The sequence below is a fragment of the Hevea brasiliensis genome, chromosome 15 (assembly GCF_030052815.1).
Source record: "Hevea brasiliensis isolate MT/VB/25A 57/8 chromosome 15, ASM3005281v1, whole genome shotgun sequence".
Classification (NCBI taxonomy): Eukaryota; Viridiplantae; Streptophyta; class Magnoliopsida; order Malpighiales; family Euphorbiaceae; genus Hevea; species Hevea brasiliensis.
The window spans coordinates 66,737,873-66,752,243 of NC_079507.1; the positions used below are offsets into that span (position 1 = coordinate 66,737,873).

Below are 14,371 nucleotides of genomic sequence, written 5' to 3' on the forward strand. Positions count from 1 at the left end.
AACTCTAAATGGAGTGATTCAAAAAGAGAATTAAAGTTAAGACAATAAGGAACAACTTTTATGAAGAACACTTTGCCAAATTCTAACAGCAACATGACCAATGAAACAGTATAAAACAGGACACCAAATCTGAAAAATTTGAAATTGTGCCTAGGAAACCTAAAAATCTAAGGAGAAACTAAAACCAACAAAATTGGTAACCAAAATGTGGTATGTGAGTGAAATTGAAATTCTCATACCTATTAAGCATAAGAAAGTTAACAATTTGACTTGAATAGCATCATGAATAGTAACCCCGAAATACAAATTTGCAAAGAACGTTAATTTAAGCATATTAAGGCTAGACATAAGTAATTGTGAATTTATTTATTGGATTTATTATAAGTTATGATACTGAAACATTATAAAATTGTGTGTTTAATTGAAAAGAATACTGGGAAAGAATTTGAATCACCGAGTCAAGGCTTAAAGGTGACTCGTACGAGATTTGTGCACAACATAAAATTTTTCTGTAAATTCTCTTGACAATTTATTTTGATGAATAAATTGTTATTTATTTTGATTGCAAATTTGTGACTGAAATGAATATTATGCTTTTGACCTAGATTATTGAAAATTTAATTGTATGTGTTTAAATTGTCAATAAATGTTTAATAAATTGTTAAGATAGTTTTGAATCCACAGTGTCATGACCATATATTTGAATGCCTCACTAGTATGACTAGTGGGAGGAATTAGTTTTGAATTTTAATTTCCTCTCTAGCTGAATTATTGAGGTGTGTGCCAGTAGAGGAAGAAATTGAATAGGTATCCATAGATTGAACTAGCTAGCCTTGAGATTCCTCATAAGCCTCCGGATATTGAGATGAACATTGTTCTGATGGCATGATATAACTGTGTATTTTTATGAAATCTATTTTGAGACTTCCAAAATGAGACTGTTTTAACTAAAATTATAAATTGTCTTTTGTATCTACTTTTCATTTTCAGTACCATATTTGAATAAATATGATTTGAATTGTGCATAAAATGTTATTTTAGTATGTTGTGCACTACTGAGTCATAGTACTCAGCTATAGCTGTTTATTGCTGTCGCAGATAGAGATACTAGTAAAGCAGCAGAGTGAGCTGCTGAGGATCTCGGAGCTACATCCTTAAGATTTTGTCGGGTATAATTTTATACCCTGATTGTAATGTTTATTTTGATGTATGTAACTGTATGTACATGTATAAACTGGTCTTGAACAGTTGTATAGATTTTGTAATAATATTATTTTAGATTTTCTAATGTAATTCTTGGGTTGATGAATGTAAATGAATTTTTATTTAATGCAATGTGTATGAATTTAATTATTACTAATTATGGAAATAATTGAATTGACATTTTGAGTTGTGAAATATTGATTTGAATTATGGAGTTGGGAGAAATTATGTTGAGTTAAATTTGGTGGTTGATTTTGATTGAAGTGTTATATTGGAAGTGTTTTTAACAAGTAAAATTTTTCGGTTTTCTCAAATACAGCTACACTCTGCCGAAATTTTCATAAAATTTGCGAAAAAATGGAAATGAACAGAAATTTTACATAACTTTTAAACCTTAATTAAATATTTTAAATTCCTACAAAAAATGCTCACCACTTCCAAAAAGTAAGAAGATGGTTTTAAAATCCCTTGTAGTATATTTAATGAGTTATCGATAGGCGAAGTACGGTAATTCATTAGGTATACTACGGAATCATGTTATGCCTTACAGAGGGGTAAGGTGTGACAAGTATTCAATATATAAAATCTAAATCCGACATGAATATTATTTTTCAAATTTAAATTCATCCTAAACCCGATTATATAATACTCAAATCCGTCCTATTTGATTTTGATCAGATATCGAGTACCCTTAAATACCCAATTTGTTGCCATCTTTTTGCATCTAGCTATGAAAATAGAGGTAAGGGGAATACCCTAGATTTTTTTTATAAAAAAAAAAACCTAAAAATTTATAAAAATTTAATTCAATTTATTTTTTTTTTATCAATTCTCATATTTGGAAACCGAATCTCCATGCCCGGAAACTTTAATATCCCTATTTGGAAATTAAAATTTTATAAAAATTATATTTAATTGATTTCTTTTTTTATCAATTCTTATATTTGGAAACCTAATCCCTTATTTGAAAACTAGAATTTTATAAGAATTTAATTCAATTCATTTCTTTTTTGCCAATTCTTATATTTGGAAATCTAATGGCTTTTTTTGGAAAGAAAAAAATCAGTTATAAAAAAAATCCAATTAAATTTTCACATAACCATACTTAATTTCTTTTTCTTGTAAAGTGAATTTTTTTAAAGTCAAAAATAGTTGAATCATTTTATTCCAAACATGAGATTTGACTTGTTCTATAACGTTAGTTGTTATAGGCTGTTTTAATAGCTATTAATTATTTTACTAGTTAGTAAATATTAACTATTAGTGGTTAGCTATTTATATAGCTGTTAAAATAAAAGTTTTCGATAAAAATTGTTGTTAGATTAATTGTTAAATAAAAAAATAGTGATATAATTGTTAACTATAGTCAAAACACTTGCTCAACCTCTAAAAGTTAAGAGGGTGGCTTTTCATGAGCTAATTTCTCAACCTCTAAATATTAATTTATACTATGCCACTAAAATAAGAGGATTAAAATACTAAACACTACCTTAAAATTCATTGCCAAGTAGGACAAAAAAAATTAATTAAATTCTTGCAAAATTCTTGTTTTCATGGTGAATAAATGAAAGAATTCAATTATTTTTTAAGTAAAAAAAAATCAAGAATTTTGCAAGAATTTAATTAATTTCTTTTGTCATTCAATTACTTTAAAAGAAATAAAAATATGCAAAAAATAATATGATTGTATGAAAATTGGATTGAATTTTGTTCTTATATTTTTTTTTTCTCAAACAAAACCAATAAGTGAAAGAGTTCAATTCTTTTTAATATAAAAAAAATTAATTTTAAAAGAAATAAAAATCATAATAAAAATAATAAGATTATATAAGAATTGAATTGAATTACTTTCCTACAAATAATTTTTTCTAAATAAAGCCAATAGGTTAAAAGAATATCTTTTAACTTAAAAAGAAAATTATTTAAAAAAATAGAAATAAGACAAAAAAAAATAATTTCCTTTTAGCAACTAGAATTTTATAAAAATTTAATTATTTTTTATTAATTCCCATATTTAAAATAAAATAATTTATTTATTTTTAACTTAAATTTTCATTTTAAAAGAAATAAAAATTAAGTATAATTATATGAAAATTCAATTGAATTATTTTTTTACAAATAATTTATTCAAAATGAGATGAATATGTGTTTCCAATTGATATGAACTCAACACTTGGAGAACAATTATTCTCATTGGTCACGACCGCATTTATCATGATTAACACATAAACATTGGATTATCTGCTCTTACACAATGAATTTAGGTCACCACTTTGAGTATAGAGTCTCGAAAGATGGAGTTATCATGATTGATTTTGATATCAATTGATATGAACTGTTAAGCACTACAAATCGTTAAGGTTGCACTACGAGAGAATAGGCCATGTAGGTATAACTTATCATTGAAAATCAGCTCAATAAAGTTGGGATTGTAACAATATGATTATGTAATAATTAAATTAAATTATTTCATTTTTTTTGTCAAACAAAGCCATGTATATTGAGTCTATCTAAGAAAGGGGGAAAATAAATGAGAACATGTCTCCCGCCTTGGAGAAATTGAAACTAGCAATAGTTTTGAAAGGAATGGCCACAAAAGGAGGATGCCTTGTTAAGTTGAAAACAATTGAAGTAATGAATTGTGGAAACTGGAAAGCTCAACTTCGACAGTTGCGAAACCTGAAGTAATTGGAGCTAGGTGACTGTACAAGGATCAAAAGTACAAAATTAGAGTTTTGCTCTCATTTTGGTTATTTCTTATAACATTTCAAACAAATTAAATATAAATATAGAAACCTATGTTGCCATGTTTTCACTTAATTAATGACGTAATATATCAATAATAATTATACTGCATAATGTCCTGACAAAAACCTAGTTGAAAAATAATAAAGAATTTAAAAGACTTACAAAGGTCGAGGGCCAGCTAATTAATTGATTAATTCTAATATTCTAGTAAGTCAAAGCCAAGTAAGTCTATATTACACTTCATATTCTCTTATCTCAACCAATTCATTCATTTCCGCCGTACATCTCAATTCAGTAATACATTCAAATGAAAGGTGATAAAATATGTCTTCTAAAGACCTGGAAAGATAGACGATGGCAAGATGCAAGGCATGAAAAAAAATGGACACAGGGATTTTCTCAAAATATCAGGATTGCTGAAGATAACATGTAAGGATCCTATTACGAAATAGGACTTGGTTTCCTGCGTCATCTAATTCTCCACAGGCAACTGAAGGCTTATGAGTTGCATAAGGCAACTGAAGGCCTGTCACCCTGACACACAATCTCACCATATGACTTCTTGGTTGATGATGGACTCAAACTAAACATTTCGATTGACTTCTTGGTTTGATGTTGGTTTCAAACGCCTGCTGACTGGCCGGAGCCAGTACTTGTATCTGATATTATAATGCCGTTTGTCTTAAAAAAAAAAAGATAGTATATAGGAATTATGAGTTTTTTCTTCTTTTTTTTTTCGTCCTGAAGAAATCATATTAATGGCTCATGACCATGTTTATCATACTCCATTGCTCAGTGACAGGAGATTGTACAGGGTAACTTTTGTCCATTATACAGATTTGATAAACAAATGGGAAGACATTATGTGGATATTTTTCAGCCAGCCATACCAGTTGAAATCTCTTACCAATTTCAAAATCTAACAGCAGCTTCCATGTGCTGCACGTTATTATATGCTTTAAAGGTTTAGGATGATTTTGACCATGAGACTTCCATAAAGAATCATTGTACAGCTTGAAGACAATGATATGAACGAACCCTGATTCTTCCCAAGAGGAAAATCAATCTTTTCACATTTTCGTCTTGCTTTCCCCATCAAACATCAATAGGAATGAACAAATCGCAGTCCCATTTTTTTCTCAATCCCATCAATTATATAAAGACATTCAAATGATCAAATCCAAAGAAAGATGAAAGAAGGAAAATAATCTGACTCCGTTCATTCATCCAAGAAAGGAGGGAGCTCACGATCAATGGAAACTACCAAATAGCTAAAGTTTAACACAGATCTCGTCGCAGCAATAAGCAAGATGCTGTAACTTGTATGCTTATGATCACGTTAGCCTTCAAATTCTCGAATCTGAATGTTGCTATTCAAAAGATTTATCATTAAAATTAAGAACTGAAAGAACAGCTCAAATTGATGCTTTCCCAACACATTTGCAATATGAAAAGAAAATGCACTTTAAAAACCAACCCCTCTTATAATCATATTATATCACAAATTTTGTCTCGCACAAGAATTGTAACATTTGAAATTTGCAATTAATAGAATTTAAAAAAAAAAAAAAGCGACCGAGAGTTCTATAAGGTTATTCTATATTTATTTACATATTACAACTGATTATTGTGAATATATGTCTGTTATCTACAACGCCAACAGAAGACTGCTATAGTATCCACATTTCCGCTTCACGGTCGAGCCCTCTGAGCCTCTCATTCTTGTCTACAATTCCATCCACAAATATTAACATGGTTAATGAACCTTCCAGCAAAATAAAAGAATAGCTGCACACCTGAATAAAAGAAACGATAGGGTCTGAATTCTGAAATGTGTAATCATATACTTGCTTAATTCAGTACAAATATACTCCATGCTAATGAACAAAAGACACCTCAATATAACGAACTAAAAGCTTTGAATGAGGAAGATACAAAATTACCTCTAATCAAACTCATCGTCCTCATCTTCAAAATGATTCTCCACTTTTGGGCCCCCATTGTTACTATTTACAAACTTGAGTTGAGCTTCTGTTCTTAAGTGCTCTCTATTATTTACATTCTCAAGCCAATTATCTCTTTTGGGGCTGTCACTACTATTTACAAAGCCCATAGCTTCTACTGGCATCCTAGGACCATTCCACCCAGCCTCTTCAACCCCATTCTGATGATCGGCAGCTACAACACCACGATCAGTCATGGAATCAAGCGAGCCAGAGCTGCTCCTATGCGAAAGCCTGCCATTTTCAGACAGCACAGACCTTTGATGGTGCAGTTGCCCATTCACATTACTATCTAACACAGGAATCCTATACGCATAAGACAAATTCAGGATTATCACTAAACACCAAGGAATAAGGTTAAAAAAGAAAGAGTAAAAAAAAAGCCGCAGCTAAATGAATCTGATAATCCACATTCTAATAAAGGTTTTCAATAATAAAATACATTTTGGCAAGTAGTCATCCCTTACAGCAACTAGCTGATAAAGCACGGTGCTTGGGCTTATAAATTTGATGCATGACTAAATATCCAAACTTGTCTCAGCATGATTGACAACATCCCTCAGAACTAATTCAATTTAAGTAGCTCACATATACAATATATTCCCTCGTAATCCAAACATTCCATCCCAAAGACCAACCAACTAAATATACTTCACGGCATTGGATTTGTTTGACCACAGAACAGAGGATACAGTCATTCACATTAGGCATCTAAGATCATTTCTTTATTATTTGACCATCTTTCCCAACCCAGCCTTGCAACATGTCAAGACATTTCCCTTAAATTCAAAGCAAGACATAAAATCAAAAGGAAGGAAGAGTTTAATAAAAAATTTCAGCACACCTTGTATGTCGAAGATAGTCAAAAACTGGAACTAAATCCTTCGACCTTGCTTCAATCATACGGATTGGAATCCTTTCAACCTCAATTTCCCCTCGAATTGCAGTTTCAACATCCATTTTTATCCCCTCTGCCATCATCAATTGAAAGTATATCTGGCAAGATATTGACAAGAACGAGGGGCAAGTCACAAATCAAAGTAAAAACAAGCATGAATTAATTAGCACTTTGATATCCTCAAACACAAAAAATACCTCGGGCTTTGTCCATACTGGAACATGAGGTTGATGCATTTGTAGTTCAGCTTCTGAAATATACAAATGATGCTTTTCCTCAAGGCTGATCTTCGCTTTTGTAGCTGCACCACTACCTTCGCGATGAACACTATTTCCATTTTTTTTGCCTTCTGGATATATCTTATTGCTGTCTGAATTCCCATTCTCACCATATATGTCAACATTATCCTCTTGCACTCTTCGGTTCTGTTTCTGACAAATATTCCACTTCTGAATTGCCTCAACTACTAACCTTCCATCACTTTCTGGAACAGATTCATGAGCTGTCCCTAATCCGGACGCAACATTTATTGAATCTATACCCATTGATATTCGCAGGACATACTGTATCATACAACCCGAAGGAGAGAAAACAAGAAGGTGGTACTTTGTCTTCAAAGTGGTGCCATCAACATATAAATCATTGTTACTTTTGGAGTTATGAAAGGATGAAGCAATAGCACCTGAAAGGGAACCCAACCTGCCTGTTGCAGCCGCTGCAGCACCAGTTACAGTACTTCTCCAGCCATTATTTCCGTTCCTTATTCTGCTGACAACTGAGAGTGTTACTGGGGGACCAGTTGCACAAATGCTCTGTTGATTGTGCATTAGTAAACCTAAATTGGGCGGCCAACGAACAGCTGACTTAGTCATTACACCAAATCCATTATTTTTAGTGGTGTAACTAGCATCTGAAGTTTGGAAGTTCACTGATCCTCCAAATGGATTAATAGCAAATAAATGGCTTGTCCCCCTTGAGGAACTTACCATAATCCAGTTGCTGTCATCACTGAAACTGATGTCCTGTATAACCTGAGAATATAAATCCAGAAAACAAAATTTTAGGAAAAACGACATTAAACACTAATCTTGAAGTATATTTATGGGGAAAAAAAAAGAAAATTCAAAACAATTATGCTGCCCTTACTGCATTTGTAAATCCACGTTGCAGCCTGTAAAGATGTGCATAAGATGTACCCGCATCACCTGTGGAGGAGCTTCCCAGGAGTCCAGGCATTATTTTAAAAACATTTATGTTATGACCATGAACAGAGGCAGTAACCAAGAGGGTCCCACTAGGATCAAAGCACAATGCTGAAATAGAACTTCTGTGTGCTCTAAATTGGGCAACGACGCATTTACTGACAATATCCCTGACAACCACCTGATCAACAAGAATAAACAGAAAAAAGGAAAAGTAAGTACAAAACAAAAAAAGATCCAAGTTTGCTGACAGTTCATTTGAGAGAGAGAGCAAGGATAATCTTATCCATAACTACTTCCTTTGATATCTAAGCAAGAATTCACACCTCCCAGCAACTGCATATTATCCATGTGTGGAGTTAAACATAATAATTTTACATCACAATTTAATGTTGTCCACAGTTGCCAGTTGACAAAGCCCATAAAAGCTAACTAAAACATGACATTTAGCAAAATCAATAGAAAAAAAAAAAGGTTGCCTTCCCTAAGAGGAGTGATAAAACAAAAGTTTTAAAAATGAAAATACACAAAAGGAAAAGCCATGTACCATTCCTACGTTATCTGCATCTGGCAAATGGCCATTAACAGTACCATTGACTTTCCAGCCAGGACTCCCGGATTGAAGGGAACCATTGGAATCAGGTAGAAGCTCTGAGCAATACCTGGACAACTTCTTATATCCCATGTCACCTAGTGTCACAATTCCAGCAGCAAGTTGCTTGCTTGATTCTTTTGCATAATGTGCAACCAAACTACCATTTGAATTGAAACCAGAAAAACTTGGTGAAGGTGTTAGATGTTGTGGGCTTACACGTCCAGAATTAGAGACTGCAACTGGACTTCCACTGTAAGCCAGCCATCTGGGACCAACTGCAAGAGGACCATAGCCTGTACCTCCAGAACCAGGATAACTTGAGACTATAGGATTTGTGAGAATTGTATATTCTCTCTCCAATGTCGTTGCATCAAAACAGTGTATCTGCAGCAAATAAAACTTCATTATTGAACCTCCAATTAAGGCAAATATTACAAATGATCCAAAAGAATATTTTCCATTAGCTAACAACCTGAGCTGCTTGAGAAATGGCAACAATTCGAGTGCTACACCTCACAGAACAAACAATTGATCTGAACTTCAGCACATGTATGTAAGATTTAGTTCTCAGGGAATAAAACCGTACAATGGTGGGCAAAAAACTACTGTTACCCAGATCATAGTGGTTAGGGACGCTCCCATTGTACAGAGTAGCTAATCCATCTTGAGTGGTACTACCTCCAGAAAGGGTCCCATCAGTACAAACTACCAGAATAGGTCGGCTGTCTGCAAACTTGTCTGTTGACCTCTTTGATGCTATTGGTTTTGGTAGCATTTGCATGAACGAAACAGGACCATCATGTCTAGAAACAAGGTCACGAACGTTATCAGCTTCCTCAACATCCCAAACCTGGAAACCAGACCGATAGCCCAACAGAAGAACCTGCCGAATCACATCACCACCATCTTCTAACTTGTCAAACCCAGCCCACTGGACCTACAAATTGCAGAAATGGAACATGATAAGAACTATACATCCTCACAGTTCTTAATTTGGCAGATTCCAATTCCAGACAACATATGAATCCATCAGGTATCTTTTAATTATCAACAGGGAAAAAGTGGCAAGTCCACATTCTGTGACTCATCCACTTTCTAACACCTTGTATTAGAGAGGTTTTAATGAGATTTAAAGGTGTAATGTAAACGAAGATTAACCTCATAACCTTATTTGGGAGTCTATCTTATAAGTAAAAGGTTAACAGAGATTAACCATTTACACACATTAACCTCACAAGAACCATATTCCAAAAGGGGTAATGTAGAGAAATTTAGAATTTTAAATTTTTAAGGTGTTTTACTTTTTTACCCCTATTAAATTTTAGAAAAAGAGAATAAGAAAAAAAAGAGGAAGAAAGGAGGAAAGAACACAAAGGCTACATTTTTCATTCACATTAATTGTTTACATAATACATAAGCTTCCATATTTATAATGGAAGATACAACATATAGTTCCATATGTTGCTCCTAAATCCAACAACTCATTCCTTGAATTAAGGAGTAATATTCTCCTTAAATTACGGAAATCTCATCAATTCTAACACTCCCCTTGATGAGATTTTTTTGAAGTTATGGAATCAAGATTTTTTTTTAAAATAAATAAGCAGCTGTGGTAAAGATAGAAATCCTCTTCTTAGGAGTAGGTGGAGGCGACCAGCTAGGAGCAATCACTGTGTCATGCAACCTTGCTGGAGAGAACACCAGCCGTAAAAGGTGGCCAAAGGTGTCCACACGTGCCAACGTGTGTGGCAGGTCCAAAATGGCTATGATGGCGCATAGGTAAAGATAGAAATCCTCTTCTTAGGAGTAGGTGGAGGCGACCAGCTAGGAGCAATCACTGTGTCATGCAACCTTGCTGGAGAGAACACCAGCCGTAAAAGGTGGCCAAAGGTGTCCACACGTGCCAACGTATGTGGCAGGTCCAAAATGGCTATGATGGCGCATAGGAGCTAACGGCGATGAATCCGGTGATCGGATTTCAGAGGCAAAATCGCCAGCGGCTCTGAAGCATGAAAACGACATGGTCAAACGTTTCCGTGTCGGAAACCTCGGGACTCGACCAGGAAACATGTCAAGGCCGTGTCCGTAAGTTACAAAAGTTGGACACGTGTTTCCTCTTAAGAAACGCGTTTCTAAAAAAAATGTTTAGGTTAAAAACGCAGGACCTATCGCAGACAAAAGAAGAACCGCGTCACACGGAAGAAGAAGAAGACCGACAGTAGCTGGATCATCAGCGACAAAACCACATATACAGTTGAAGACACTACGAGTTGGACAACTCCTACAAACACTTATTTCTACGATGCTTGGGTTGCACGTAAGTCACATTTAAAGCTGAAGACACACTAGGTAACCATTTGTTTAATTACCCTCTTTTGTGCATTAAAAAAAAAAAAAAACTTGATTGATTTAGAAAGATGCGTGATGGGGTTGCATGTACATGTGTTTCCCTATGTTTCTGTTTTTTATATTTTTGAAAATGTCGTTTCCTCGTGCTTGCATTTCCGTGCTACATGGGCTGGCAGTTATAGATCCTTCTTGTATTGGTTGTCAAGTCCACCTCCCTCTGGAAAAATTCCAACTAAAAAATAGCAGTGAAGTTCAGAGAAATAGAGAAGGCTTTTCTCAGGCTTTGAGCAAGAAAAAACAGAATAGGGACTTCAACCTTTGGATCTCAAATCATGAAGAAAGAGAAGGAGAAGATGAATAGCTTGAGACTAAAACTCACAGTTTTGGGACTTAAACCTAGAAGAAGGAAAATAACTTCTGAGACTCGAACCCATAGCTTTATGCAGAAGGAGGACAACAACAAAGGAGAAGCCCCACAATTTTCTGTAGGCTCTGGTACCATGTAAAAAGGAAGAAGATCCACTTCCTCTTAAAATTCATAAACAGGGTAAGATTAATTAATGCTTCTTTAGTTTCCATTCTTTTATTCTGATTAACCTCCCAAATATTTTTTAAAATTCAGAGTAAGGTTGACAACCCTCCTTTGCTTTCAATCCTTTACTAGGAATAACTTACATTTTCCTCACCAAAACCCCAATGCAAAAGTGCAAAGGTAACAAAACAACCTAAACTATCGAAGAGAACTCAAAATATTCTTATTAAGATGATGAAAGAAAAGAAGCACAGGACATTCAAATGCAGGATAAAACAAAAACTGTGAACACATATACAACCACCAAACTGAAGCATTTAGAGCCATTTGGGCGTTCTAGACTCTAGAGTCAACTTAACTGAGATCACACAAAATAACATGCACCTACTCAATAAACTTCATAATTGTTTTAAGAGAAAAATATTTACTCTTCTATTTCAACATAGACTAATCCTTAATAAAATAAAAACAAGCTTCTCAGAGAAAAATATAATAATTACATCAAACTGATACAAATAAAAACTTTTAAAGGATGACACATCTGTGAAGTAATTCTATCGTAGTTTTATTTTATTTTTTTTCCTTATGGTGTTCAGGAGTTTTTAGTGGCATTTTCGCTAGCCAACATCTGTCAGGAGAGATCCTGTTTTTGTTTGTTTCATTCAAATTCTTTCAGAAGGAACCCTAATCCTCCTTGTAGTACCCTACTTTCCCTTCTCTCAATAAATCCTTTTCATTTAAAAGGAGGGAGGGGGAAAAGCGTTGTAATAATAGCACCTCCATAACTCCATCAGCCAAAAACACATACATTACCCAGTTCACATATTCAAGGTTCTGATACTGAAGTTTAGATCAAAACTAGAAGTATAGAAAAGATGTAAAGTCATTAGTCGACCGAAAAATAAGATTCCTACATTAGTCAAGGGGGGAAAAGGAAGAAAAATGAATGCTGCAACATTTTGATATTTAACAATGCTATCTCTTCCAATGTAGAAATTGGACTTTGTGCTGTTTTCTAGACTTCACAATGGCCAGATTCACATAACATTGACACTTCATCCTATTTACATATTTACATCATGACTAAGGGTGGCAAAGATAGAATAAAAATCAATCAATAAACAATTATGCCTATTACAAACTGAAATTGAAAAGAGAGAGAGAGAGAGAGAGAGAGAAGCAAACTGAGATACTTTGACATTAACAAAATCATAAATATATCTTGAATACCCTCAACCAAGATGAACAGATTCTTATCACACCTGACAGTGACAGCTAGTTCCGTAAACTAAGGTATAAATTATTTAAGCTTGACAAATCATTTCAAAGCAAATTATTCAAATGGGGAAACACTCAAACTACACACCCTTGCCAGACAAGTTTTAAAAGAACAACAATAAATTCCAGATGCTTTTGCAATAGCACTCAAAACATAATCACTTGCGATAATTTTACCCTACATAATCAGAATTAAACCATTTCTAGCTAAAGCTCATGTTTATTTAGAATTGTACAGCAACGCCACATACGAGCTCAATTACACATTTAAATCTCCATGAAACCTCAATTTTGATTCACAAACACCCCACCCCCACACCCCCACCCAACCCCAAAAAAAAAAAAAAAAAAAAAAAGTAAATCTTCCATACATATATCTATGCACACCAAAGCAGAAATAGACAAGTATAACTCCTCAAACACCAGTTTATATATCAAATTCAACAAGGGCACGCCAAAATCTTCACCGTCTCTCCAAAGAAAATGAAATTGCAAAAAAAAAAAAAAAAAAAAAAAGACTACTTTACCTGATCATTGTTACCATCACCATCTCTATCCACAATGGATTGCGCGACAGAGGCAGCAGACCTCGCCACCGTAGACGCCCCAGACGAAACAATCCTCAAATAGCTAGAAATCGCCCTAAACGAGCTTGGTAAAAATCCATTGTTCGGTCGCCCCTGCGAATTCTTCTGCTGCAGCTGCTGCCCATAACTACTATTCCTCATAATAGTCCCAAGAGACCAAAAAACAAAGGCAACGAAAACCCAAATTGCTACAATCCCCGATTCTCCAATTTCTCTTTTAAGCATAACATCAGGCTGTTCATATAGAGAAAATTAAACCCAAAAAAGAAAAACTAATCGAAATTAGAAACAGCCTTGAATTTGATTCAAAAATTTCATGTCCCAAGCGTATCCATAAGCGTCGATTTTGCTTGAATAGAAAAGTCCAAAATTCCAAAATAAACACACAAAACAAACTCCTAATTGGAACAAAACTATCCAACAGGCTATAGTCTTAGAAATCCGCGGTACTATAATTTTATGGGTTTTGCCAAAAACACAATGAAAAGAGCTTCGAAAAACAAATATAAACAAAACCCAGTTCAGCTTTTAAGGCTTTTCCAAAAACAAACCCATAAAAAAATTTCAAAAAACTAATAAATTAAATAAAACAAAATATATTAAGGATTTCCTTTCAAAGAGATTACAATTTCTTTTTTAAACAAACGAAAAAATTTACAATCCAATAAATACTTTCAAATTGGAACCAAATTTTAAAGTATTAATTATAATAGATTTGAGATACATATAAAAGTAACTTATATGCAAAAACAAAATCCCAATTGTATGATACAGGGAGATTGATTTTTTTATTTTAAGGGGAAATTAGCAGAGGGGGTATATGGAGAGAGAGAGAGAGAGAGAAGGGAATGGATAATAAAAGGAATAGAAATGATGTATTTTGGGGGTTTATGGGGGAATGGAAAAGGCTTCGGTTTACGTCTCTCTCTGTTCTGTTTTCCAAGGTTTTTTTTTTTTTTTTTAAGGAAATTATCAA

The 14,371-nt window shown here is 33.8% G+C and overlaps 1 protein-coding gene across 3 annotated transcripts; it reads right to left on the bottom strand.

The window, feature by feature from the left end:
- Window positions 1–5,415: 5,415 nt before the first annotated feature.
- On the bottom strand, window positions 5,416–14,371 carry LOC110645771 (autophagy-related protein 18f). 3 transcript variants are annotated; one of them, XM_021799015.2, is made up of 8 exons: window positions 13,336–14,371; window positions 9,122–9,586; window positions 8,602–9,033; window positions 7,999–8,235; window positions 7,050–7,883; window positions 6,799–6,950; window positions 5,895–6,260; window positions 5,416–5,677 (listed from the first exon to the last, which is right to left on the bottom strand). In XM_021799015.2, exons 1-7 carry the CDS (start codon window positions 13,618–13,620, stop codon window positions 5,897–5,899), a joined length of 2,769 nt encoding a protein of 922 aa, XP_021654707.2. In that variant the 5' UTR covers window positions 13,621–14,371; the 3' UTR covers window positions 5,416–5,677; window positions 5,895–5,896. The 3 variants fall into 3 exon arrangements, with proteins under 3 accessions (XP_021654707.2, XP_021665064.2, XP_021654708.2); XM_021809372.2 differs by having other exon boundaries at window positions 5,416–5,747; window positions 13,336–14,370; XM_021799016.2 differs by having other exon boundaries at window positions 5,416–5,747; window positions 8,866–9,033; window positions 13,336–14,369.

What these genes read in the sequence shown, in the direction of transcription:
- LOC110645771 (XM_021799015.2), bottom strand. Translation starts at nt 13,620, where the DNA reads ATGCTTAAAAGAGAAATTGGAGAATCGGGGATTGTAGCAATTTGGGTT. An exon ending in CAGTATGGACAAAGCCCGAG is followed by an intron (nt 6,951 to 7,049) that starts GTATTTTTTGTG and finishes ATATCTTGCCAG; the next exon opens with ATATACTTTCAATTGATGAT. An exon ending in GACTATCTTCGACATACAAG is followed by an intron (nt 6,261 to 6,798) that starts GTGTGCTGAAAT and finishes TTATGCGTATAG; the next exon opens with GATTCCTGTGTTAGATAGTA.